Below are 27,332 nucleotides of genomic sequence, written 5' to 3'. Positions count from 1 at the left end.
ATTGAGTTCACTGAAGTTCAATGCGCTCTTTTCTTAATCCTTATTTGCAGTTCCCTAATCCAGGGTTGAATGGATAACTTGCTTTCCTTTGAAGGAGCTGGTCTCAGGCACTGGCTGCTAGGATCACAGATTTCCAGTGAAGTATTGCACTCCATAAGGTTTATCTCAATTGAATCAGTTTCAGTCTCAAAATCATAAGATGACATTCAAACCTGTCTGTCTACATACACGACTTGACTCACCCCAGTGCATCACTGCCTGGGGTTCTTCCTGCTTGTAGGTGAGCTAAAATGCCTACTTAAAATCGTATCGCTATATATTTTTTCTGCATTTATGAGTTTTTATGACGTGCTTTAGGATTTTAAAATAATAACATTTCATATTGCAGGATATTTTGAGCATGACATTTACTTTTACATAGACATCCTTTCAGGCTAGCAATTACTCTAGCTAAAATTTTAAATTGTAAATTTCTAAGGGTTTTGACATTAGCCATTTGCTCCTCTTCCTGCACAATTATAAGGGAAATGGTTTGACCTACTACTCTTGCAGACTGGTTTTTATGTTTCATTTTAGTGAGCAGTATAATTATTTTAAAGGTGACTTCATCCTAAGCATGCTTGCTTTGAAATAAATACAGTTGAAATCATCTGAGTTTATTTCTGAGCATATATATATATATATATATGCATATATATATATATATATATATATATATATATATATATATATATATATATATAGGATCGGGGTGTGCATGTTGCCTTATACCAAGTTAGACCACTGGCCCATCTAGCTCAGTACAGCCTATGTTTACAATGACTGACAGCAGCTTCTCAGGGTTTCAGATGGACGTCTTTCCAACCCTACCTGGAGATTTCAAGGATTAAAATAAGGGATTAAAATAAGTGCACCTCTCAACCCATTTCTTGGATGAAGGTTTTACTAAAATGGACAATACATTCCACTAGGATTTGTATCTGTATGGAAAATAATGCTTAGGGTATATTTTGTCACCTTTTCTTTATGTGAGATACATATGAATGTGTTTTGAATAGCTGGTGTTTGCTTTTCATTCCAAATCCTGTTGCCAATTGTTTTCCTCTTTTGACAACCCCATCTTTTGCAATCCTATGCAGGCAGAACAAACAAGACCTTTATCAAGTTCCTGGTAGGTGCTTTCAGAATTGGTCCATCCTTGAAGTCAACTGAAACTGTAGCCTCAGGCAGCAGATTGATGTGGGCACCCACTTCATCTGCTCACTTATCTCTCATACAGGAAGTGTGATGGTGATGAGAGTGGTGGGCTAGAGTGTCTCTTCCACTATTTACTTGCTTCTCTGCTCCATCTTTCAGTTGCTTTTCAAAGCCAAAGAGTGAGAAGAGCAGAAGCTTATGGAGGGGTGAGGGAAAATATGTTCCCTTTCTCCTCCCAAGCCTCCTGATTCCCCCCGCCCGCCAAATAGTGTACAGTGCAGCCCATTGTGGTATGGTTGCCTGCTATGGACAGGAAGGCTCTAAGGTAGTAGTTCTCACACATTTAGCACCAGAACCCATTTTTTAGAATGAGAATCTGTCAGGACCCACAGGAAGTGACGTCATGACCTGAAGTGACATCATCAAGCAGGAAAATTATTAATAATCCTAGGCTACAATCCTACCCACACTTACCCAGGAATAAGTCTGATTTACTATCATTGTTAAAAGCATATACAGAGTAGTCAGTTAAAAGTACCGGTCTGTCACATTTCCCTAAATGCAGTCACATGTCACGGTAGCATAAAGTCTAATATATTAAAAACAAAATATTGAAATGAAATGAATGTGGACCCATCTGAAATTGACTCGTGACCCACCTAGTGGGTCCTGACCCCCATTTTGATAAACACTGCTGTAAGGTGTTTACTTGGTAAACATGATGTCTTGCTGGGCATGAGTTTGCAATGATGAGAAATAAAATACATAAAAAATAAATACTTTTTAATTGCTGCATACTTGACATCAACCTTCCTCAATGTTAAGATCAGCCTGAGAAGTTGTTCTCCAGGTTCCTACCCCATCAGAATTGTGGTGGGTACGGCCCAAGAAAACACCTTTTCTCTGACATCTGACAATTCTGGCAACTTGTTCTGGCCGGCTGGAAACCCTCAGTCACAATCAGTGTGTTAGGACAAAATTATACATTACCAAGAATGTGTAAGTTGACCCAAGACATTTTCTTTTCTTTTTTTTAACTAGTGCAGGGGGTGGGGGTGGTTATATGTAAAACGGGGAGAATCTTCAGTGAGGGTAAGGGGCTTAAAACATTACCCCACTACAGTTCCAACATAATTATATGCACTCCCATGCGCTATTGCCAATAGAATATATATATATTTTTTTCCTGGAAATAGCAGAACAAAGTTCTAAGCCCCCTGTATCCCTACCACAGTTTCCCCTGGTTTGTGCATCCCAAGCATGCTAGCTATTTTTTTTTAAGGCAACAAATTCAGGCTAGTTCATGCATTCCTAGTAGTTTGGCCCTCAATTATATTAGTTTTATAGCATTATCAACCTTTTAAACATTTAGTATTAAACTGCAAACACTTTCTCTAGAATGGCTTTAGGATCAGACCACAAACATGACCCTTTGGCTAAAAACAGTTTGCATTTCTGTACGTTATGCCTAGACAGATCATATTTACTGCTGACTGAGCATTCAAAAGCTGTTTTGTCTGAATGAAGTCCAGATGAAATATAAGCTACTACAGTATTAGGTTGAAGCCTGTTTACAAAAACATTCTTTTTGATAAATTGTTGGAAAAAGAAAAACAATGAAAATGTCATCAGAAGATCTACCAATACTAATAAATGATAATTTATTAATGATTATGCTGGAAAATTACAATAGAGAGCCTGTCAAAAATGTGAAACAGTATAGATTTCACTAAGAATTATGACTTGCTATTTGCAGTTTCTCTTGTGCAATTTTTCATACTGTCACTTAACTAGATAACAACACATGGTTCCATTAAACACGGAACAGAGGCACTTAAAATGAGCTGCATTCAGTTAGGCATCTATACACTTACAAAACTGGCATCAGGTTGCCTAGGTTGTAGATTGGCAACCTAAAGCCCTGTGTTGACGTAGCGGCGCCTGCACAGCTTCTGCTGTATCCTGCAGGAGATTTTTGCCTGCTGGATGTCTCCTTGGGGGTAATGCAACAGGTCAACTTGGATCAAGCCACAACAGGTCAAATTGGACCTGCAGCAGTGATGTAAGTGTTGCAAAGTTTGCCTTGATCCAAGCAGGTGGATCAGGTCCAATAAGGGGGGTTTGGATACAGTGTGTGGCAGCTCCACTGATCCCGACTCCCTCTGGTGCCCATTCTCCCCACCCTCAGCCCCATTGCTGCTTGGTTCTGCCTTCTCCTGACCCCATTCAACCCCCTCCCTGCTCTGAACTCTTAGGAGAGGTCATGCTAATCAAGGGTGTGTGTGAGTGAGCCATGTTGGCAACAGGAGCAGAAGTTGCTTGTGGTGTTTGTAGTTAGACCTTAGACAAGGTACCTGTAAAAGTTCTGAGAAGAGTGTTAGCAATCTTTTTCTATATATGTTGAGGCCAATCTGTTTGTGCAAAATATATTTTTTCATAGTTGCTACCACTAAAGTTTCCCCTTGTATGCTGGTTACCCTGTTGTCCTGTTATGGGTTCCCTATCAGGGGTTGATATTAGGATGAGTATGTTGTGATTGATTGCAGAGTCAGTCTGAATCCTGTAGACCCCTGTAGCAGACTGGGCAATGTGGGAGGAGGTTTGGGTCCGTGTGTTTGAGCTCTTCATTGGGTTCATTGGGTTCAATAGGTGATGTTGAAACTGTAGCACATCTGAAGTCAGCTTAATATTACAATGGCATAGGAGCCAGGAGCAGGGCTTGTTTGGGTGTAGGATTGGCTCAAATCACCTTTGCCCATGTCATGCGTGTGTGTCTGTGTCCCCCCCCCCCCCCCGCATCATCCTGGTTTGGACTCTCTGCTTGTGGAGTTCTGCCAGCATAATGGATGAATCACATTAGCATTATAGAGTATATGTGAAGTTACATGGGAGAAGTGGTTGCGGCAGAGGTATTTCTCAAGGTCTGCTGCTGTAAGGGAGTTACACTGCATCCTAAATCCTTCTCCAGCACTGCCATTGTACATGGAACATGAGATTATGCCCTTGATGTGGCTCTTCGTGATTTTACTTGTTGCTTGAAATAAAACAAGTCATGGTAAAAAGCTAAAGGACATTGAATCCAGTCCTGTAAATGACTCATTATCGCTGGAACATTCTTTGCAAATGGAAAAAGCCCCATTCATTCTACTTTTCCAAAAATATACTTAAGGTGGTTATTCTGGCTCCGTTCTATGGTTTTTGAAGGGCAGAGACAGCAAGCGACCAGCTCTGGATCATTGCTTTGAACATTGGGCGCAATAAATATTAATCAGAATGTACTTCCCCTTCTTCCTGATTTACATTCCCCAAGCAAACTAACTCAGATAAACAGTAGCAATGCTTTGTAACATATGTCGCTTCCATTTTGGAAATTAAGTACAAAATTAAACTATATTTCTTAATACTGTGAAACAAGAATCTTAAGCACCATGCACTAAGACTGCAATAAACAGAATATTTTTTGCACATCAAGATAGTTCATTATCATTTCAAAAAAGGGGAAAATATTCTAATTTTTAAAATATACTGCAATACTGAGTAGCTCAAATAGCCATAAAATTCATCCTTTAATCAAAACTGAAATGAAGATATGTGAAAGAATTGTTTTTAATTTACAGATTTTAAATATCTTGTCACATAAGCGATTGTGACACCTTGTTCAATATCTACTACCACCGAACTCTGAAGATATCAGCATCTGCATCTAAGAAATAAAATAAGAAAAGATAGCTAATATACAGAATATGGGTATTTAACAAGATATGCAGATTTATGCCTAGTACCCAGTGCTCACATTATTCTAGAGGTATGTGAAATTCAGCTGCACCACTCCTTCTTTTACTACTACATTCACATGAGAAGTCATGGGTCAAGTAGGATGAGCCTGTTTATGGCTTCTCAGCAACTCTGTGCTCTCTCAATTGGGACGGTACTGGCACTTGGAGCAATTGAAGCATAGCCATCTGTGTCACCTGGGACATGCCCCATTACAGCAATACATTGACTTTCATCCACTTAACTTACATCTATTTGCTTTTTCAGCCATCTTCAGTTATAACCACCTTTCACATTTCTCCCACGTGCTTGTCTAATTTCATCTAACCTTCTGTGATGATCTCCAATGTTCTTAGGTTTATTTTTCTATTTCTGTTTATTTAGGTTTTTCATACATCACCATGTGTTATGGGCAGCCCAATCTTAACCCGTGCTGGAACAGGGAGGCCGGCTGGCCTGCCCCATATCCAACATGAGTTGGGGCAGAATGCAACCCAGCCCGGGGCAAGGTGAATTCCTTCCCCTTACCCCAGGTAATGCTGCAGCAGACTCAATGGGGCTACCTGTATCTGAGCCACCTAAAGTGGTGGCACAGAGCCGAATAGCCTGGAGCTACTCCAGGCTGCCTCAGACCAGGGTTGGAATCCAGCTCAAGTTGCGGATCCTGGCCCCACCCCCTTATCACCCACATCCCACCATGGGCCTGCCTGCTGCCTGCCCTCCCCCTACCCTTAAGCATCTCCTTCCCACCCAACCCCCGAGCCAGCCTGACTTGGCTGGCACAGCCTTATTGATCTGCCAGCTCTTTGGCCCTTGTGTCGGCCTGTTACCAAAAGGGCTGTTTTGTTTAGGGGAATTATTATACTGCCCTTATTGGAACCTTAGGATCGCAGGCTGGATAACAAGATGGCGTAATGCAGAGAAATTCCCTTTTGCTTAAAGAGCAGTGTGAGGCCTCCCTGTGGTGGGAGGGGAGGGTCCACCCGGCCTTTCCGAGGGGGACCCCCTTGTGGAGGCCTAAGAACAGTTCACCAGAAGAAAGGGGGGGTTGTGTCACCTGGTTCCCCCTCTTTGGGTTAGCAGCATTTGCCAGTCAGGAGCAGGGGCTGCTAGCAGCAGATCCTCCTGGCTGCTCTTCTGACTCCCAACTGCCTTGTCATCCCTGGCCTCCAGGTTTATGTAAGGCAGACCCCTCCCCTGGGATTACCACCACTCCTCCCCTTCCTCTCTCTGTTTCCCTCCCACCTCCTCTCACCTGGAGTTGCCAGGGTTGTTCCTGAGAGGGCTGGGAAGGCTGCTGCCTCTGCTCTGGTCTCTGCCTTTGGGGGGTGGGCTGGCCCTGACCACCTGAGTCCTGTAGCTCTGCAGACGACTCGGGGAGGTCCAGCTGTGGGCTCCTGATGTCACAGCCAGGTGCCCTGCCAGGCAAGCCAGGTGCCTTCCCCCAAGGTGGGGGAGGGGCGGTTGCCCAGCAGCCAAATGGCCTGCGTCCTGTCTCCTCCCTCCCTCCTCCAAGGCGGGGGGGCGAAGTGGGGGGTTCGGCACGCAGTGTTCCTCTGCTGCGCTTTGCCGCCTACAAGAGTGCCCAGGCAGCCTATGGGGAGGTGGCCCCATGTTCCACCGGCTTCCTCCCTGATCCTCTGGCCCAGAAGACTTCTCCCTGGGTAAGTTGGGGACTTGTGGGAGGAGGGGAACCCTGACAAGGAGACTGGGAGAAAGATAACTTTTAATAAAAGATTATAGTTTTATTACAAAAGCACAAAGGTAAACATAATGCACATGGAGAAATGATAAGTGTATCACTGTTTGTGTTTTTAGATTTTTTAATTATTGTAAATTGTTTTTAATGATTGTTTTTAATGTTGTTTTTTAAAGTGTTGTAAGCCGCCTTGTGTGCCCGTTGGGCAAAAAGGTGGGGTATAAATTATAATAATAATAAGTGTATGTTTCTTGGTCCTAGTACTTGAATCCAGTGTACCTAGCTTTCATGGTGGTTGCATGTGGAGAGTATTTGGTGCATCCGAGGAAATTAGAAAAAGGAAAGGTTGTAGGGGAGGATTTTAGGGGTCCCTGGTCTGCCAAACCCAGTTGCTAACTAAAGATGGGGAGAGAAGGGGAGAAAAAGGGGGGAAAGAAGGGAAAGAGTTTCAGGCGCAAGATAGTTACCTGTCCTGTAGAGCAGTTGGGAGGGAAGAGTCCTGTGTAGAGGACCCTCTGACACAACACAGATGTGTTGGTCCTTGGAGGGAGGGCCAGAGAGAGAGAGCATGTGGGAGGAAGCCCTCTCTTAAAAAGGGGTTTTCAGACAGTGCTGAGCTGGATTGTAACTTGCTTACTACCAGTAGGGTGCTTGGGAGTGTGTAAAACATTGAAAGGATTATCAGCAAAATTCAGTGGGGTCTGTGGCTGGCTTAAACAATACCGTGAATCAGCAACGCAAAAAAGGCAGTTCCAGTTTGCATACAGTGTTTAAGCCGTGATTGAGTAAAACAATACAATGAATACAGTAATGTAGGAGACACTTAAACAATGATTTAAGATGATTTAAGGTGGTGGTTGTGTAACCATGGGCTTGTGACTTGACCTGATTGTTGAATGTAGGAGACACTTAAACAATGATTTAAGATGCCAGACTTCCTCCCATAATGTGGGACTACAGGGAGGTGAAGGTTGTGTAACCATGAGCCTGACTTGACTTGATTGTGGCCTGTGTGAGTTTAACCTGCATGATATTTTAGTCCATAGCACATAACCAGACAGAGAGAAAATCACAACTAAAAGGCAAAAGGGGGATTTTCACGTAACTGGCCTCCCTCCTTGAGTGGTGGCATGAAAGTGCTTTACATGAAGTTGGGATTTCGCTCATATTTATGTATTTCACCAGCCATGATAAATTTGCAAGCTAAATAAGGCTGCACTTTGACATTCATCAATTTTTGAGTTTCGTCCATGCTCTGGTCCCTGACCAGAAGAAAGGGCAAGGTATTGCTGTATTCCACCTGTTTGGGAAGGAATATTGCTGCTGCTGTAGCTCCCATGTTATCTGATGACCATGAGAATCATGTCTAAATATTGATGACATTTATCTCTAAGTGCCACAAGAATTGTGGAGCTTATATTACTGTGTGTTTTTCTCTCTTTTTTCTAGTCATGTCTAGAGTTAGACTCCTTTGCACATTCTCCCAGCAGCTTGGCCTCTGGCCAGTGTGGTCCCATGCAACAGGAACATGCATATGAGTAATGCAACCACCTAGACATGAGTGTAGGTCTTTTCATGAACTCATTGCCTTTTGGGGGGCATCTCTGTTCCTGAAGTGTACATGGAGGGGGCCGAGGACATTATATTGTCAAGTTTTAGCAGTCAATCCCACCACCTCTTCCAATTTACTTCAGTAGTAATTCTTGAAGAGCAGTGCAAGGCCTAGCATGTGCAGGCAAATCTTTCTCTTTAACTTCTTTTGAGTTTTCAAACAACCAACCCTCACCCGTCTCCAGTGTCCTTATAGATGTGGATGAAAAAAACTTCTTGTAGTTCAGGAACATGAAATGTTTTGCCACTACTAATGAATCACATTAGAATCTACACCTTCAAAGCTGAAAGGCACTTTGAAGTCACATGCTGTTTCCTCTCTCCATTAAAGCTATTGCTCATGGCATGCTAAGCACAGTCACTCTCCTATGTATTTAGAAAGCATGAAGGACTCAAAAGTACAGAGAGCAAAAGTTTGTGCACATATCGCCACTGATAGGTTAGGCTTAATTCTCACAAGAATGAGATCTGATGACTCCCTTTTGGAACACAAAATTATTAATTCCTCTGGCATAAGAAACATGGAGGCACAAAATATGGTGAGTTTTCTCCTGATGATGATGTTGGTGATTACCAAATCTAGAATAGAACTTAGAAGTGCCAGATGAACTGTTCTGGAGTGTGAAGTGTTTCTCTTGTTCAGAAAAAGAAATGGTAAAATCTTCTCAGTAATTACCTTCTCAGTAATTCTGTACTATATTCCCTTTAGCTTCAGGGTCCCCCTTAAGGTTAAATGAATGCTCCAACTTGGAGTGTGCTCCATGCTAACACTGAGATCTGCAGAAATTTGGTGCCAAGCAAAGTTGGCCAGACTAGAAAATCTGAAATCATATATGCATTTTCCTACCACAGAACAAGATTTTTTTTTTTTTTTCTGGAATCCAAATTTAAATATCTGTGAAGATATAGCTACTTGTAAGTGGTTTTAAGTGTAATACTGTGCACAAGATATGAACAAACCACTGCTTTTGGGAACATTTTTTTATTTAATACTCTTAACTGCCATTTCATTCAGAGCCTTTGGATAATAATCAGATTCCCTGCATTATTGCAGCTGTAGCCAGTGAATAGTTAAAACCAGTATACTTATGTCAGATTGTGAGTGTTCCTCTTCCCAGTACCTTTGAGATCAATGGAAGGGCAGGTTCCCTTAAATTACAGCTACAAAACTAGTTCCTACAACTACATACACAATGGGAAGGGAATGACACTGAGATGTAATGAAGTGAGAGACTTCTCACTTCAGGAGAAGGCTTATGAGGCATAGGAGGGAGGCACATGGAGAACAGTTTGAAGAGTGAAAACAACTATTTGATACTTTGCATTTGGTTGGAGGACCACTTAGAGCCACTCTGATATTCAGAACTTTTAAAAACTCTTATCTTTTTAAGCATATCTCCACAAGTATGAGCATTAAATAAAAAACTGTGTTTTAATGAAAGCTTACATTCTCATTAATGCTTTAGTCATGTTATGAAGAGTGGAATGTGAATATTGTAAATAAAACAAAACAAAAGCTGGCACTGCTTGGGAATTACAATACTAGCAATGAGGCCAACGAAGATTTCCTTTGCCCTCACTTGCAACAGTGTGGAAGCTGCCTCACCCTGGTGTGTTCCCATGCCACTGGGGAATGTAAATAAAGCAAACATATGGACAAGGCCAATCACATGGGCTTTTCCCACTGAGTCTGGGATGCCAGACAGGTGGGGAAAAAGTCATTCAATTAACCTTGAACATCTGGTTGCTTTATTAATACACATTCCCCAGCAGCATCAAATGCATGATGGGGAAGTAGCTCCCACACTGCTATAAGTATGTTTGAAGGGGACCAGAGTTCACTACATGTGGTGGAAGAAGTATTTAGAGAAAGGATGGTGCGTAGAACCTTTGCTGCTAGACCACTGTATAAGGAACCAGAGTTGTGCAATACCAAAAACTTGCGTCTATTTTGTCTACCTGATTTTTTTCTCCTATATGTTACATTTTCTGTTTTTTTGGTTTTTTTGGACCATTGGTCTCAGGGGATAGGAAATGCTGACCTTCTACTACAGGTGCAACCTTTTTATCCACAGATTGTTTATCTGCAGAATTGCAGATAATGGGGAACTGAAAGTCACAAACACCTTTGCCTCCTTTGCCCTTCGATGGAGATGGTGTCTTGCTCAGTTTCCAGGCAGCCCAAAACACTGCAAAAAGGCTCCACCTGGTACAGGCAGGGAAACAGCCCTGGAGCCATGGAAGAGGTTCCAGGAACAGTAACGCTCTTGGAGCCCCTGAGCCAGCAAAGAGGCTGAAGAGGGGAGTGGGGGGTGGAAAACCTCTGTAGCCAGAGCATGTGCAGCAAGGTGGAGCGTTCTCTCTCTCTTTCACACACACACACACACACACACACACACACAGAGGGACAGGGACAGTTGCGGTCGCAACAGAGGGGATTGCTTTAAAAAAACCCAGGTAGTGTTTGCCAAATTCACCCCTCCCCCCACTGAGATGGTGCAGGCTCTCCTGCTCCAGCCTACAGAAACAAAACTTCCCAGCAAGCAAAGCATGAGAATTAGGCTACAATCCTCTCCACACTTTCCTGGGAGTAAGCCCCATTGACTACAATGGGGCTTACTTCTGAGTAGAAATGCATAGGACTGGACTCTTAAAAGCTCAGCATCCCACCTGTGAAAGAAATGGGACAGCTGGCAATGAGAGGGCTGAGTATGGAGGGGAGGAGGGGGAGGTGAAGAAGGGGAGGGGATTGATAACAGCTCCCTTTGTTTCCTTCCAGCCCCAAGTGTCAGGCTGCAGCGTATTTGTGTAACTCTATGGAATTTAGCACAACACGTTTTTGTTAATCAAGCCGAGTCACAGAACGGAACTAACTTGGATAAATTGACTCCACCTGTATATTGGTTAGAGTCTTCTTTTGCTCTTAAACACCTAGAAAGTTGTATATCCTTCTTGCTGATTAACTTAGCTCAACCCACAAGACACCTAAATCACATCAGATATACCCCCAAATGGATGTTTTGATGGCTAGAAATCTTCACCAAGGGAGATACACCATGATCTGCTGAGGGATCAGCATATCAGTTCTCTGCAAGGCATGCAAGCTGCCCCTCTCTTCCAAAGGTCAAGCTTCCCACAGAAACCTGTGTTGCTGTTTCAAAACAGTGTCATAGATGAATTTCCTGCTGCCATTGGAAGGAAGTTTGAAATATTTGCTGGGGGTCCTTAATCTGCTATGCAACTTTAATAAAACATTCCTGCTGCACAGCAACCAAGGTTTTTTTTGCTCAGAAATGTTACTTTTCAGATAGGCTTTCTGTTTTAGTGATAAGGATGGGAAGAATCTGTGAAAATAAATAATTGCATAGATCAATTTTTGTTATCTATACATTACTATAGTGTCTTTACTCGTGTGCCTGTTGCTTCTGTGCCTATTAAAAATGACAGAACAAAGCATAAATTCCATCAGGAAAGAAAGGCAGATGTTGATATTTATTCAGCTGTAACTTTTTTTCTAATGTTGATTAATGACTTGCATTGTTTGTCAAATGTGCTTTAAGGCACTGTTGCTAGCAGTACAGTGTTAGCCATTGGAACAGATATCAAGATTAATGAGTTATGAATTATTACCTCTGATTGCCTCTGCATTAATGTCAGATAGGATCATGTCATACAGATATAGATCTGTTCCACAGGATAGTGGAAGAAGAAGCTTTTGAGTTTAAACTAGGGTGATGAATTTTGTTAGTCCTCACTTGAAACAATGTTTAGTATTCAGGGTGTTGCATACTCCCCACTTCCCCAAGCATTAAAAAGTTCCGAGGAACGTGTTACCTGGGTTTTGGTGTCCTTTAGCAGGGAGAAAGCACTGGAAATTTATGTTTTAATATTTGATAGAGTTACTGATGAATTTCTCCTAAGTCGGACTCAAAGGAGAACTTTGGGGGCTCATAAAACCTGCTTCAAATGTCTATCAAGGTTTTAAATCTTCTTTGGCCTTGCTCAAAGTCCAAGCTGAAGAATGTCCACCTTGCTCTCCTTGACCCTGCCTACTTCTTGCCAACTCCAGAAGGCTTCTCTGCAGCTGCAGCCAACCCACCCACACACAAATGCCCCTTTCTTTCCTTGTCAAGTGGCACTTGTAGCAGCAGTTATGATGGAAGGGGAGAGGATATCTGTCACTGCTGTGCACTAGCGTCTCTCCAATGGTCCCTGCAACTTTCTTCCTTGGTAGACACTCCCACCCTTCACTTACTTGTCGAGCATTGCAATAGCTGGAGCAGCAGAGCTAGCACTGCTGCCCCTGCTTCTTGCTGCCCCTGCTTCTTCACAAAGACTGCGGAAGTCCCAACTGCCTGACAATAAGGATACAGAGCAAGTGAAGCCAGCAAGGCAAAGAACTGTCATAGTCTTCTCCACCTATCTGCACCTCCTTGGATGGGGCCCTTTCCCACCTCACAGTAGTCTTAAGAACACCAACTGCTCTGTGTTGAGGAGGAGAACAAGAAAGCAAGCATGTGCTTCACTCCCAACCTCTGAAATGAATGGAACTTACAAACTTAACATTTAGCTTAATTTAGCTGGATTGTGCCCTTGCTTTGCAAGGTACCAGAGAATTCTTTCTTTGCTGCAAAATACAACATGACTACTCCCCTGAAAGTTTCATTCTGATATGAGAATCATTGTCATACATAAAACAAAACTCTGATATAAAAGAATCATTCTGATAAACCTGAACTATACTGATCCCACAGTGCAAAGCCCTTTGATAAGCCTTCTGTGTTTATTCATTGTGTGGTCTTTTAAAATATGCAAAGCAAATGGAAGGGACAGGACCCTAAAGGTGCCGATAAATCTGGATTTCCAGGCTTAGAGGCCGAGGCACACACATAGAATGTATCATACAGTAGATTAATTCATGGTCTTGAGTTTTGAAGTCTGAAACTTTGAGCAAGTGAATGAACTACTCCACTTGTAGATAAACTCTTATGTAAACAATGTGTTGAATACTATCTCCAAGCTTATATTTTCATTTCAGATCAAACAATATATGCAGCAGCTATGCTTGCATTGATTAGCATTTCAATTTTTTTTTTCTAACTGCTTTGTAAGTAAACTGGACAAAGGACTTGTTTTCTGAGGAAATTTGGTAAGGGTGGGATAACTCAAGGCTGGATAAAACCATTTGAAATTCCCAAGCTTGCATTAACTTGTCACTTTGCCTATTTTCGAATAGATTAGCTGGTAACGCTTGAAATTTTTTCCTTGGTAAAAGCCTTGAACTGGTGGGTGGGGTGGCATTTTCTCAAAGGCAATATGTGAGACCAGCACAGACAGAGTTAGTGGTACAATCTTTTTATACTTCACAGAACAGGCAGACATGAGAACGTATTTTTAAAAAATCATTGGAATAATTTTTTAAAAGTAAATGGTGACAACAGATTGTGACTTCTACTTTATTCATTTGTATGACATATTAATAATCACCACATAATTTCTAAGATTATCTGCCTTGAGTGCCCTTTGTTAGGATTGTTTATCTAAGATTAGCCACCTTGAATGCCTTTTGTTAGGATAGAAAGGTGGGAAATAAATTAAATAAATAAATAAATAATAAGTAAGATTATAATTGTGGAAGTTCCTTATCTTTGCCCGAACATTGCCTCTCCCTTTAGCCCTTCTCTCTCTCTTTAAGTAATTGACAGTGCAATTCTTTTTTATTTTGCTAGCACTGGTGCAAACATGGCATAAAGCACATTAGTGATGACTCACATGTAAGCAGCACTGGTGGGAAGGCCTGCTGGATCAGGATCTTTGGCTGCTGGTGGGGAAAGGGTAGAACAGGGAGAAGGTGTTTCTGAGTAGGGAAGGTGGTGGTGGATCAGACCTGGGACTGGGAAGGATTGGCAGTGGAGGCTCTGCCATATCTTCCCTTCTGGGCCTGGAGGCCTTACATGGGGCTTCTCAGACTGCTACCAGTAAATTAGCTGATGCAGAACCAAGCAGCCCCATTGAGCAGGCTTGGGCTCAACACAGGGTAAGAGGCTCCTTATCCTGAGGAGCCTACTCCTCACCTGCACTGGATACAGTGTAGGCCACTTGGCTCATCTGTGCCAGTGAAGGTTAAAATTGGGCTGCCCATATAATAGATCCCAACTTTGATGCTGCTATCAAAGCAGTAGATACTTTCAATATTCTAAATCAGTGGTTTTCAACCAAGCTAATCTCAAACTGCACTTACCCATTATGGCTTGTAACCTGTGATGGAGTTTTTCTTTGGAAATCTGTCCAATCTCCTTTTAAAGACACCATCACCACATCCTGTGGCAAGGAGTTCCACAGACTAATTACACACTGGGTAAAGAAATATTTTTTCTTTCTGTTCTAACTCTCCCGACACTCAATTTTAGTGGATGTCCCCGTGTTGTGTGAGAGGGAAAAGATCATCCTTCTATCCACTCTATCCATCCCCTGCATAATTTTGCATTTCTCAATCATGTCCATCCGTTTTTGTGTCTCCCCCCCCCCGTGCCTCTTTTCTAGACTGAAGAGCTGCAAATGCTGTAACGTATCATCATAAGGGAGGTACCCCAGCTCAATAATCATTTTGGAGCTCTCTTCTGCACCTTTTCTAGTTCTGCTATGTCCTTTTTAAGATGTGGTGATCGGAACTGAACACAATACTACAGGTGCAGCCGTACCATTGATTTGTACAATGGCATTATAATATTAGCTATTTTATTTTCAATCCCCTTTTTAAGACAGCTGGTTGGAAAGTATCATCTTCAATAAAATAAATCTTGAGAGGTTTCCCCCCTCCAGTTTTGGATTATGCTCTCATTCTTTGCTGCCTTTGGCAACCCAATCCATTCTGGAGCTTATGATGGCGGATCTCTTGATTCATCTCTTTAAGTCTGCCTCTGGCATTGCAAAGGCGTACCACTTTTGTGTGCTGCAGGACCACCAGTGTGAATGGCTGAAGGCCCCACAAGTGCACCAACAACTGACCCAGGCTGCACTGATGCAGGTAAAGTGGTAGTGTTGTGAGCTGTCAGTGGTTGGAGGCAAAGGGGCCGTGGGCAGTTCAAGGGCAAGAGGGAGTGGAGCTCAGCAATAGTTGCACATGCCAATATCCTATCTTCCTTTTCCCAGCCTGACTTAACCCCTGAGCCTTCTCAGACATACTGGAGGTAAATAGCTAGTATAGCTATGAGGAGACCCAGTGGCTGTCAAGCGGCTTATTTACCTCTCCCAAAGCACCATTCTGTGTATGCGTACTCAGAAGTAAGCACCATTAAATTCAATGGGACTTACTCCCAGGTACATGCTTATAGGATTGGGCAGCCAGTCTGGTCACCCCCCCTCCCCCACCATAGGATGAAGTGCTTGCTCCATTGGTGCTGCTGCATCATACAGACTGGTGGGGATAGGATTAGGGCATTCATTAGCTTTTTATGAATTTTGTTTTGCTTTTATTGCTCTTCTCTACTCTGGTTGAAAGCTGCTTTAGGTTGCCTTATAGGCAAAAAGAAAAGCATACATGTTTTAAAGAATAAACTGGTCTTGCCGATTTTCAGGGGCTACTTTATTCTCATCTCCCCTTACACTGCTTATAGCCCAACTATGGGAAAAATACAGATAGCTGTAATGGAAATGTGCAAGATCCCTTGAGGAGATAAGGTGTAGTGTCAACAGTGGCCCCTGGCTCTGGCATGTGAGCATAGGGTTAACCCCAGGGCTCTAGCTAGCAGTGGGTATGTTGTCCAGCTGCAGACACTAGAAGCAACCAGGTCATTAAGGGATAAAAGCAGCACCTGAAGAAGGGAGAGTTTGGCAGGTGAAGGAGTTTGGAGAGACTGAGAGAGCAGAAGGAAGGATCTTGGCGGAGAGAGAACTAAACTGATGGATTAATGGACTGAGGAACTAATGGACTGGCTGATTGACTACTGGACCTACTGACTGATCAATGGACTAACTGACTAATGGACAGATGGGTGAAAGAACTTCTGAGGATTGCTGGAGACGTTGGAGATTGGTGTGTGGCTGCCATTCCTAAGACCTGCTGAGGACCAAGTTGTTGCTGTGGTGGCTGGAAAAGCTGCTGGCAAGGAGAGGGGAGGACCTCTGCACGTTGAACAGGCGAGCTGTGCTGGTGGTGGGGTCCAGCAGTTCTGAAGTACAGAACTAGGGCCATTGTTGGGGAACACAAGGGAGCTCATTAGCTTAAAGTGGACATAAGTTCTAAGGCAATGTTTGCAACAGGAATTTGGCAAAACAATACCTGGACAATTTATGCCTGTATTTTTTTTTCTTGTCAGTAAGACTAAGAGCTGCTTCAAGGAAGCAGGAAAACAGCATTGGATGGGATGCATCCCCCTTCTCCCAGCACCACTGATGTTATCAAAATCATTCCTCTCACTGCTTTGAAGTAAAAAAAAAAAATCAAAGTATGGCTGCTTTGAAGTAAAAAAAAATCAGAACATGCTGTCATGGATCTCCTACATCACATCTGTTTTGGTTCTCCAAGGTGCTGCTCCAGCATATGAACACCTGCTGTGGCAACCTGCAGAAGTCAGATGTGATGAGACAGATACAGGAATTCATCTTTCCTCGCTGTGTTTCTACAGGAATCCAACCCATGCATTGTTGTTGCAGTGTCTGCCTCTTGCATCTCTAAAAGCAATTCCTAGGAATAGGAATGGATGTAGAGAGTTCTGGAAGTCCAAGAGCCTGTGTTTGTATGTGTGTACACACTTGTGTGTATGGGAGAAGTTGTTCTAAAGGTATGGCCTGTGATAACAGAGTGCTGACATGTACACCTGACATATTTAAGTGGGAAGAACTTATTTTGTTTGTTTTAAGGTGACCAGTTAGATTGCAATGGTGAAAAAATGCCAGGGCATTCACAACTCCAAGCCTCTGTCTTCCCCAGCCTAGCACATCATGTGCACTGAATCCAAGGAAGGCAGAATACCCTGCAAGAAGTCAGCACTTGCTACTGGGAGGACTTCCTCTGCTCTGGGTTCCTTTTGTGCTTTTTCAAGCAGCTTTTTTTTTTTTCCTTTGCAGCTAGGCATTTAATTGAGCTCACAGTTCATTAGGGAGGCAGAAGAGCAATATTTTGTAAATCAGTCTTGAAAATGTGATTCAGATTTGATTATACCTTATGAACGCAGCTAAAGAGCCACAATTTCTATGGAAGTGCCCACTGTTCAACACCTCTGAAAAGTTAGATCTGTGACGATCATCTTGGGATTTCTGTTTTCTGGTTTTTTAGGCATGGGGATAAAATAACAGCCCATAGAGAGCCTTCTATTCTATATCAATCTTCAAGATATACCCTCCTCTTTACAGCTTGCTAAAGGGGAATGTGTTTCATCCTATGTGTGTGGGGGGAGAAAGCATATGGTTGATGTAAATTTACTTTGGGAGTCTCTTATTTAATATAGAAGGCTTTCCTCAAGATATATCATCTATGGATATATAAGACCACTAGCTCAGACTTTTGAGCCCTCCAAGAGGTCTTTATTGAACAAAAGAGACTGGTTTTTATTTGTCTGCAAAAGAAAGGAGATACTTGAAAGCCTAATCAAACACTTTCATAAACGAAGGATTGTATGACAGCAAACTGAAGGATGTCAGAAAAGTAGAAATTGCTATTGTGTGAAGAAAGAGACTTGATTTATAAAAACAATAACAATGCAATAGAAAAGATATCAAACATTGTAAAGCTACTTAATAAGATGCTGGATGATCACAGACAATATATTGAGCCCCCAGATAGTCACTCTGCAAAATTGAGAGTTGTGCCGTAACATGCTCTGTGACATTGCAAAGGAAATGCAAAGGAAAAGGCACTTCTTAAGACATCTTAAGAGACTGAGAGCCCAGTCCTGACCTTTCTGCCAGAGTGCACTGTCACAAACGTGCCATAAGGCACATCTGTGAGGCTTACTGCCGGGCCAGCACCCGTGCTAGCCCAGCACAGGCTGGTGCTGGGCTAGCGCCGGGCGGGTGCCCATCCTGCCCTGCTTGGTGGTCTTACAGACTGCCGAGCTGTGGCACAGTAAGCGGGGCTGGGGAGGGGGGCAGGAGAAGGCATTCTGGGAAGGGGAGAGACAGGCGGGGGGGAGAGGGCAGGGAGGAGGCGTGACAGGGAGGCGGGAGGTAGAGAAAGGGCAGGCACTCCACCTGATCCAAGGCATTTGTGTGGGGCTCGGCGCCCTGCACGAATGCCTTTACCTTACCGCTGACCTTTAGGTTGGTTTGGTAAAGTGAGTAGGCCCTTCTCCTGAGGCGCCGCCCATAGCAGGCTGAGGCGCGCAGGGTGTGGCGGGAGCTATTCTCGGCGCCGCTGCAGTCGCATGCCCTGGGCAGCTCAGGATTGGGCTGTGAATAAGGGAAATGCCAAAGATTCCACTCCACAGTTGCATCTCCTGGTGCACCCACTTGGAAGTTTTAATATGTATTTATTAAATATTTATGCAATTTTTAAAAGCTCTGTCTCCCCCCTCACCAATTAGAAGTCCTACTGCCTCATACTCTGTAAAAAAAAAAAGAATCATTTTGAGTCAACAAGCCTAAGATTGGATGGGGCATTAATGACATTGTAGAGTGGTGAAATGGAAGAACTAATTGTATGACTTTGGACTTATGTGAGGGGTACCACTTACAAATGCTCCCCTATGTGAAAAAGGCTACTGCAAATTGAAAATTAGTACCTCATAAACAAAGGTTATAGCCAGCACACTGTCTGTTGTGCTGGTGTTCTCTATCTTTTTCTCTCTCCCCCCCCCCCCCCGGAGGTGGGGTGAAGCTTGTAATTTAGAAAAGCATTCAAAAATGTGATCAACCACTTGTACCCTAAAGTGGTGCAGCCTATTCTAGAATCCCTATAGCCATCCATAGCAGCCTGCTGACTATGGGTTGACCAAGTCTAATTCCGAGAATTGTTGAGTGTGCAAGATAATTTAGCACAGTAATCAGGGGTTCAATGGCGTCACTAGGGGATGCGGGGGGTGTGGGCCGCACCGGGTGACACGCTGGGGGTGGTGACGCACCTGGGGGAGGATGCGCTAACATCGCAGCGTTAGGAGCTACCCCGTCATGCCATACACCATTGGATGCAGAATGGCCAGCGGAGTGCAATGCAAAAAGCAGAATTGAAATAGCTCCTTTCCTTCAAAAGTCATGCCCCAAAACCAGAAGGAAAAAATGCATGGAGCCCTATGGAAAGTGAAAGTGAGCTGTATCGGGCATTTATTTGCGAGTAGGCATACTTGCCATAGTCTGCCAGAAAGGGCAGGCTGAGAGGAATCCACCGACATCACAATGGTCCTGATCCAGTGAATGCAGGCCACCAAAAACACCCAAGAAGCTCCCCCCTCCCAGCTGCGAATCTGAGCCCGAAAAGAAACCATGTGGTTGCGTTTACTCACAAGTAGGCAGACATGTCTTAGTCAAGGCAGGCTGAGACGACTCTAAAGAGGTCAGAATGGTCCTGATCCAATGAATACAGCCCCCAAAAACACAGAGAAGGAGGTCCCCCCTCCCAGCTGCGAGTCTATGGAGCCCTATGGAAAGTGAAGCAGCCTCATGTTGCATTTACTTGCAAGTAGGCAGACGTGCCTTGGCTGGTGGTCAGGCCAGGCAAAGGGGAATGTGAGGACACCAGAATGGTCCCGATCCGATGGAAGTGGAGTAGAACAAATGTCCAGAGGCAGCCTCCCCCTGCCCCACACTAAAAAGGACAAAAAAGTGGCTTGAACTGGTAAGGGGCATGTTTTCTATCTTGCACTTGCAAAGCCAGGTGGCTCTTTATCATGATATGCTTGAACTTTAAACTGGACACTGGGGAGGGCTGGAAATCTCACTGATTCTTTTTTTTTGGGGGGGGGTATTGTAGGCAGACTACACAGTAAGCTCCATTGACCACTGTGGGACTTACTTTTGAGTAGACATGCATAGGATTGGGCTCACAGGCTGCAATCCTACCCACATTTTCCTGAGAGTAAGCCCCATTGACCACAATAGGACTTACTTCAGAGTAGATTCACATGGTGGAACAGGACTGGCTCCCCCTTATTTAATTATTTATAATTATTTATTTTAATTTGCTTGATGATGTCACTTCTCACCATGACAGCGCTTCCAATGGGTCCTGGACAGATTGTCATTCTAAAAAGTGGGTCCCAGTGCTAAAAGTTTGAGAACTGCTGCAATAAGGTGTTAGTAAGTTGACACAGGGTGTGTGTGAGTGAGTGAGTGAGTGAGTGAGTGAGTGAGTGAGACTCTCTACAAGTTTTCAAAATCACTAAAATCAGAGTTTGAAGGAATAAGACCATCATGTTATATATCAATCAATGCGTAATTTCATGCAGAATCCAATGAAACAAACCACATTGAAATATCTGTGTCATAACAAAAGGTACAGCCAAAAAGCTGGTGGGGACAGGGCAATGGTACATCACCACACTCACCTGGGGCGTTGCCCCGCCCACTACATGGGGTAACACGCAGGCCTCCCGCACCGGGTGACTAATTCTAGTGACGCCACTGCAGGGGTCTCAGTAACCAAGCCAAAAATTGTGGTTGTCTGTTACAGCCCCTCCTTGATCCACACACTTCTGCCAAGCTGAACCAGATAAGCTTATGAGAAAGGTGACAAGAAGCCTCCCCACTCTTTCCAACTTCCCAGTGGAAAAGAGTATTGGGGACTTGTTGCCTTGACTCTGTACCACCAAGGCACTTGAGTTGGTGGTTCAGCAGTGTAAGTCCTTGGCACGCTTTCCAACTCCAAAACCAAAAAGGTGTTGGTGCCTTTCTGTCTTGACCCTGCAACACCACCTAAACCATGCAGCATCCAAACCATTTCAAGCCTTTCTCTCAACCTTGGTGGAGTGGGTAGGGATCTCCATACAACTGTGAGATGATTTCCACACTTCCAAGGCTGGAAGGAAAGCTGGGGATTGTGCTTCATACTTGCCAGAGGGCAGCAAGTGGGGTGAGGATAAGTAAAAATGTGGAACCCTGACTTTAATACAGAGGCCAGGACAAAGGGAGGGGGGCAGGAACAGTTGTTTCAAACTCTGAGACCCACCTATTCTTGACAGATAAGGAAATTGGAAACATAAGTACAGAATCCAGTTTTGTTTTACACGTTCCTCATAGGTTGTTACAAGAAAGCAAGATAATGAAATAAGAAGGAATGCTTCTAAGGCAAGAACTTCACAGTACCTTTTCTTTAATAGTGTGAGAGCTCTAGGCATTCTTCCACTTGGTTCATTTGGCTGGCAAGGTGAAGGCTGGCAGCAGACTCAGGTTTACATTTTCCTAAATGTCAACCTTATATAATGTGTCAAATCCCTGGCTGTGTTCCAGCGTTGTACTTTGAGGATTATATTTCACCACCTGCTTGTGCTCGGAAAGACAATTTTATTGAGATGATTATAATTTTAAGACTGATATTACAATAAATATTTGGGGCAGATATTTGACTGGTCATGGATCCTCTGTTGGAAACAAATGGCAGAAGTTAATGTTATGAATGAAATTTGCATTGCTATACATCATGCATTGGCTACTGAACTGAGTGACCCTCCTTTTTTGAACTACTCCAGTCAACCTGGAAATAGAATGGAAAGAAACTTGAGCTACATAAATGTGCTCATTTTGTAATGTGTTTAAGTACAAGGAAAACAATGAAAAGGGAGTCATAGAGAAGAGTTTTGGATTCCTTGCTTGAGATGCAGAGGAGTCTTTGAGGTTCTGGCAGTACTGAAGGCTTTGTACAACCTGATAAAAGGACTAGTCTTTTATAACGTAACTCACCTTTTGATTTATATATTAAAAGGAAGTTGGCAATTAAACTATGGGTGGATAGCAAGATTAGTAAGGGGGAAAAAAAAGATTAGCAACAGAAATTAGGCCGGCAAAGTTTAAAAGAAGTCAAAAGAACTGAACAAAAATTCCAAACTTGAAACACTTCTGTGCAACTTTTGAGAGCATGAAAGAGCTTTTGGCTTGTCAAATGCATGTTTGATAGAACTGGGATTTCAAACGTCTGCTGTAACTTTTATATTCTACAATACTACTTTTATTTTGCTAACAAAAACGTGCTTGTTTCTTTTATTTTGTCTATGACTAATGGTATGTTTATGAATTACTAAACTGGCAGGTTGAATGTCTACCAGCTGTGCCTTCCTTGGTATACCAAAATGCTGGTTATTAGTAAGAAATAATTATAAATGTAGATTAATTTAGCACTCTGGAATAAGACTTTGGTGCTGTGCTGGTGATATTTGCATGTTGGGATAGTAACAGAGCTCTTGGATAGAACACCCACTATTTTTGTCCTCCTCAAAAAAAAGTTCTAGATGTATTGTCCCTCTCCAATACAGTTCAGGCATTTGTGAAATGGTCAGACATTGCAGTGTGTAGCTAAGACAGTTTTGAGGATGCTAGAATTATCAGCTGACCTTGCTCATTTTTTTTTCCTCCTCCAGCCTGCATGTGGGCATTGATTAAATGAATGATAAGGTCTATGATAGATCGATTTTTCACATTTTTAATTTAGGAGGTAAAACATTCTATCACTGCTGAGGGTGAAAATTATTGCTGAGATAATAGAGGTCTGACTCCAGTTGAAGTTAAAAAGGAAAAAGTTGCCCCTCAAATGTCAAGGCACCTCGTGGTCCAAGATGATTAAAACTAAACTGTTTGCAATATGAATCCCAAGGTGCTGCTATATCTCAGCTGCCATGACATTTAGCCAGTGACTTTTCATAGCTTGTTAATAATGTATAGCCACCCCAATATAAATTTGCAATGACGGAACTGGCTGTTAGAGTGAAGTAGTTAACAAGATTTATTCTGTCCAGAAAAATGCAGATTTGAAGGGAGGGGGGAGCAGAAATCAGGACGAATGTCAAAAGAACTTTTCACCAGACCATCCTATTTCATGGAAATTCAAGAGTAATGTCTTTCATATTGATTTATCATTCTCTTCAAACTCTTACTTCTTGAAGTCAGAAATATTATTCCAACTACTTTCTTGTTCATGAGGATCAAATGCATTCAGAGAAACAGAAATCCTAAATAAACAGTACGTACAGAGCCCTTCATTGTATCAATACCACTAAAGAGAATGACCCCAATAAGCAGGTAAATGACCTGTGAGCAGCCTTGATACGTTAAACTGCGCTTAAAGACAACTCCTAAACGAACCCAGCAAACAGCTCTGTTGGTGGAAGCCAGTTCTTGAGACTGTAGCCTTCAACCTGACAGTTAATACAAATTATTCATAAGCTGTGAAATGTCACCAGATAGATGAGAAGAGATGAGAAAAGAGTACAGGTGAGAAACAGAGACAAAGAACAATGAGTTACAGTAGGAAATGGATTAGAATTGGAAGGGGGAAAGGTAGTTTGACATTTGGAGAGTTGCAAGCTTCATATCGGATTGAAGGAAGTTTTTCAACCAGAAGACAGTTAAGAAGTTTTGTTGATATATGAAGTTGCCTAGTACGGAGCCAGAACATCCATGGGGCCCTCTAGTTCAGCCCATTTTGACTGGCAGTGGTTCTCCAAGGGTTCATACTTCAGTTTTAAAAGACACTGATCTCCCTTTAATTAGAGACTCTGAGGATGGAAGTTGGGGCTCTCTGTATACAAACTATACAGGTGGAGCCTCATTATTCACGTGGGTTCCATTCCAAGCACTCACGTGGCTGGCAAAAAACGCACTATAGCAAATCAATTTAAAAGATCAAGTTTCTTGGTTCCTGTGATTTAAAAAAGGTCAGCCTTGGTGACCTTTGTGATGTAAGATAAGCCATTAAGAAGACAATCCATCAATCAAGTGCTTACAAAGGCGCTTCACTCAGCCCCTCCCTTCACCAATGCAAAGTGATCACCTTTCTTTCACATGCTCAGGAGGAAGGGAGGGGTCGCCTGGAGAGAGAAGGCTTGTCAGCCGGCTGCCCCCTCTGACTGTTGTAAAGGACTGTTTCCCTTTAATTTAAAGGACCTTTCTCATCATGTTGAGATAAAAATCTCTACAACAGTAAGAAAAGCATATTAAAGGGATGCATTTTTCCCCTTCTCCAGTGATCAGCACGTTCCTTCTCATTTGCAGTGGCCATTCATGTTGAGTCAAATCCATGTATAAAAAATCCATGTATAACAAGGCTGGACCTGTATTTTAAAACTATATATCAAATATAATTTTTAATATATTTTTAAAATACACACAAACATCTGGTTTTAAAAATTTGTGATACATTTCCCACAAGACATACTAAAGCAAAGGGCCAACAATATATTTTATTTTATAGCTATAACTGTAATAATGTAGTTGTAGTAATGTTATATTTTAGGATATTAGATTACATTAAGGCAGACCACTAGTTTACATAGCTTAATGTTGTAAGTGCTTTTCAAACTGCGGCTCGGGACCTACTAGGTGAGTCACAAGCCAATTTCATGTGGGTTCCCATCATTTCAATATTTTATTTTTAATATATTGGATGTGATACTCCCATGGTATGTGACTGCATTTGGGGAAATGTTGCAGATCTATAGTTTGGCTACTATGTATATGCTTTTAACAATGATAGTCAATGGGACTTACTCCTGGGTAAGTTTGAGTAGGTAAGTTGCAGCCTAGGATTGTTAAAAAATTTCCTGCTTGATAATGTCATTTCTGGTCATGACATCACTTCTGGTGGGTCCTGAACAGATTCTCATTCTAAAAAGTGGGTACCAGTGCTAAACATTTGAAAACCACTGCTGAATACTGTTTCTATGACTATTGAGAGAAAAACAGCTTACACCAAGGAGAACAGAAAGGAACTCAGCTGGGACAGTGACTCGGAGCCCAGTCCTATCTGGGCTGTCGCCCTGCAGTACAGCTGCACCAAAATGCTTGCTGCTTTATCTTGTGGGGCCAGAGAAGCAGCTGGAGGTCTCATTGGGGTAAGGCAGGGGTCTCTAACTTTTTGGCTGAAGGGCCACATCAAATATCTGGCACCGTATTGAGGGCTGGGAAAAAAATTAAATATAAAATTTAAATAAATACATTAGAGATGGAACTTAGAGGAGTGAATAAATGAATGGGCTCGAATGTCAAGGATTTCTCCAAGCACCAAGAAATAAAGCACACACTTAAACTGACTCTCATTCCCCCACCCCACAAGCACAACTCTGGTTGTGTTTGGTCAACTGGGCCAGAGGCTCTCAGGCGATCAGAGGCTGGCCATGGGCTGCATCTGGCCCCCGGGCTAGGGTTTGGAGACCCCTGGGGTAAGGGAACGTTGAATCCGGCACTGTCTTATGGCACATTTGCAACACCCTCTGCTGGTCCAGGGACCACTGTGAATCTTCTAGTTTGGATTGTGCTCTCAATATATTAATGACAATTTGGTCCTGGGAGAAAGCCCTATTGAGCACAGTGGGACTTATTCCTGAGTGGACAGGAGTGATGTGCTGTGAAAAGTCTTATTTATTTCAGCATAATGTTATCTTAAGCTATACTGTACTGAATTGCTTTGGCATATGTTTGTCTTTAGATGCCCAAATGGATTCTCTGGTCTCTTTTGTGAAGCAGACATTAATGAGTGTGCCTCATCACCTTGCCTACACGACTCAGCCTGTGAAGATCTTATTAATGGATTCTTTTGCAAATGTCAGAAAGGTAACTGCTGGAAGAACGTTCTGAATTAAGGCACTTTCAATTCATGCTTGTCACTACTGAAGGACTTTGATTGTAGAGAACATTTCTTTTCCCGTATTGAGATAATAAGGTACTACATCCTGGAAATTAAGCTGTGGGTTTAATGTTTTCTGTAAACAGAATAATTTATCAGGAAACTCCACTTTTCTTGCATCTGGAATGATTCTTAGGTACGCACTGATGTAATTGCTTGATCAAAAAGTATCAAAGTAGGAAGGCATTTCCAACAGCAGCCACTGGATGCACTTAAAAAGTTGTATGGAGTCCAAAGATAGAATTGGTTGTCTTAATTAGCAATTTAAAGTGGTTAGTTCTGTCATGTTTGGGACAGAATAAGTTACTGATTAAACATTAGTTAAAAACAAAATTACGGAACAAATTGTGTGCATTTTGAATTACCACAGTTTTTTACACATACAACAAACCTTTATTAGGCATATAGTTTTACAACTAATATCTCCAAACAGTCATGTATGAAGGTATATATTAAAAGAGAGATAAGAAATAAGGGTTAAAACACACCAGTTTGCTTACACAGTTACTCCAAGTTGCTTAGAACCAGCAACTTAGCCGGCTTCGGGTTGCTCAAATGTAGAAATTTAGCAACTGGAAGGGTCACAAATTCAGATTCACCTGCCAGCAAAAGTTGTAAAGAGGTGATCTCAGAGAGACCTTTTTTGTTTCCTGACAATGAGGGGAGATACTGGTCTCTGAGCACCTGATTAAAAGCACAATGCAGAACAATGTGTGGAAGAGAGGCTACCTCTTTGAGGCCACAATTGCAAAATCATTCTTCCTTTGGGGAATTACCACAGTTCTTAGAATGGAATTTAGAAATACTGAATGGGATAAACTGAATTAGGTTGCAGTACTATCCGCACTTACTTGGGAGTAAGTCCCATTGACTATAAAGGTACTTACTTTTGAGTAGACAGTAGTAGACATAGAAGTAGACTTACTTCTGAGTAGCTCAATCCTGATCTGCCCGGTGTGCGGAGCTGCAGAGGTGCCAAAAAAGGCTACTGCTGCGTCCTGCGCAATCCAGGCAGCCGCCGCCACCTCCTCCACATTTGTCCCCTTCCCCCGGGTAAACTGAGTAGCCTCACAATGGGGCTACTCAATTCTACAGCAACCCAAAGGTCGGTGTAGAATCAAGAGCCTCCATGTCGGGCAGCCAGCCTGACATAGAGGCTCTGGATCCAGTGGAGCAAAGCTCCACTGGTCCCACCTCCACCCATCCTGCTCTCTCCTCCAGTATGCCTCCTCTCGGCCCTCTACTCACCCTCCCTCCACCTCCCCCTGCCTCCCCCCACGCCCAACC

At 42.8% G+C, this 27,332-nt stretch overlaps 1 protein-coding gene across 1 annotated transcript in view; it reads left to right on the top strand.

Moving 5' to 3' along the window:
* Positions 1-27,332, top strand: part of EYS (eyes shut homolog) — a 556,153-nt gene that overhangs the window by 118,747 nt on the left and 410,074 nt on the right. Inside the window, 1 exon segment of the mRNA XM_066622702.1 lies at positions 25,848-25,972. Coding sequence (XP_066478799.1) covers positions 25,848-25,972 — 125 coding nt within the window.

Source organism: Tiliqua scincoides, chromosome 1 (assembly GCF_035046505.1).
Source record: "Tiliqua scincoides isolate rTilSci1 chromosome 1, rTilSci1.hap2, whole genome shotgun sequence".
NCBI classification, from domain to species: Eukaryota; Metazoa; Chordata; class Lepidosauria; order Squamata; family Scincidae; genus Tiliqua; species Tiliqua scincoides.
This window is presented reverse-complemented; position numbering and strand designations above follow the sequence as displayed.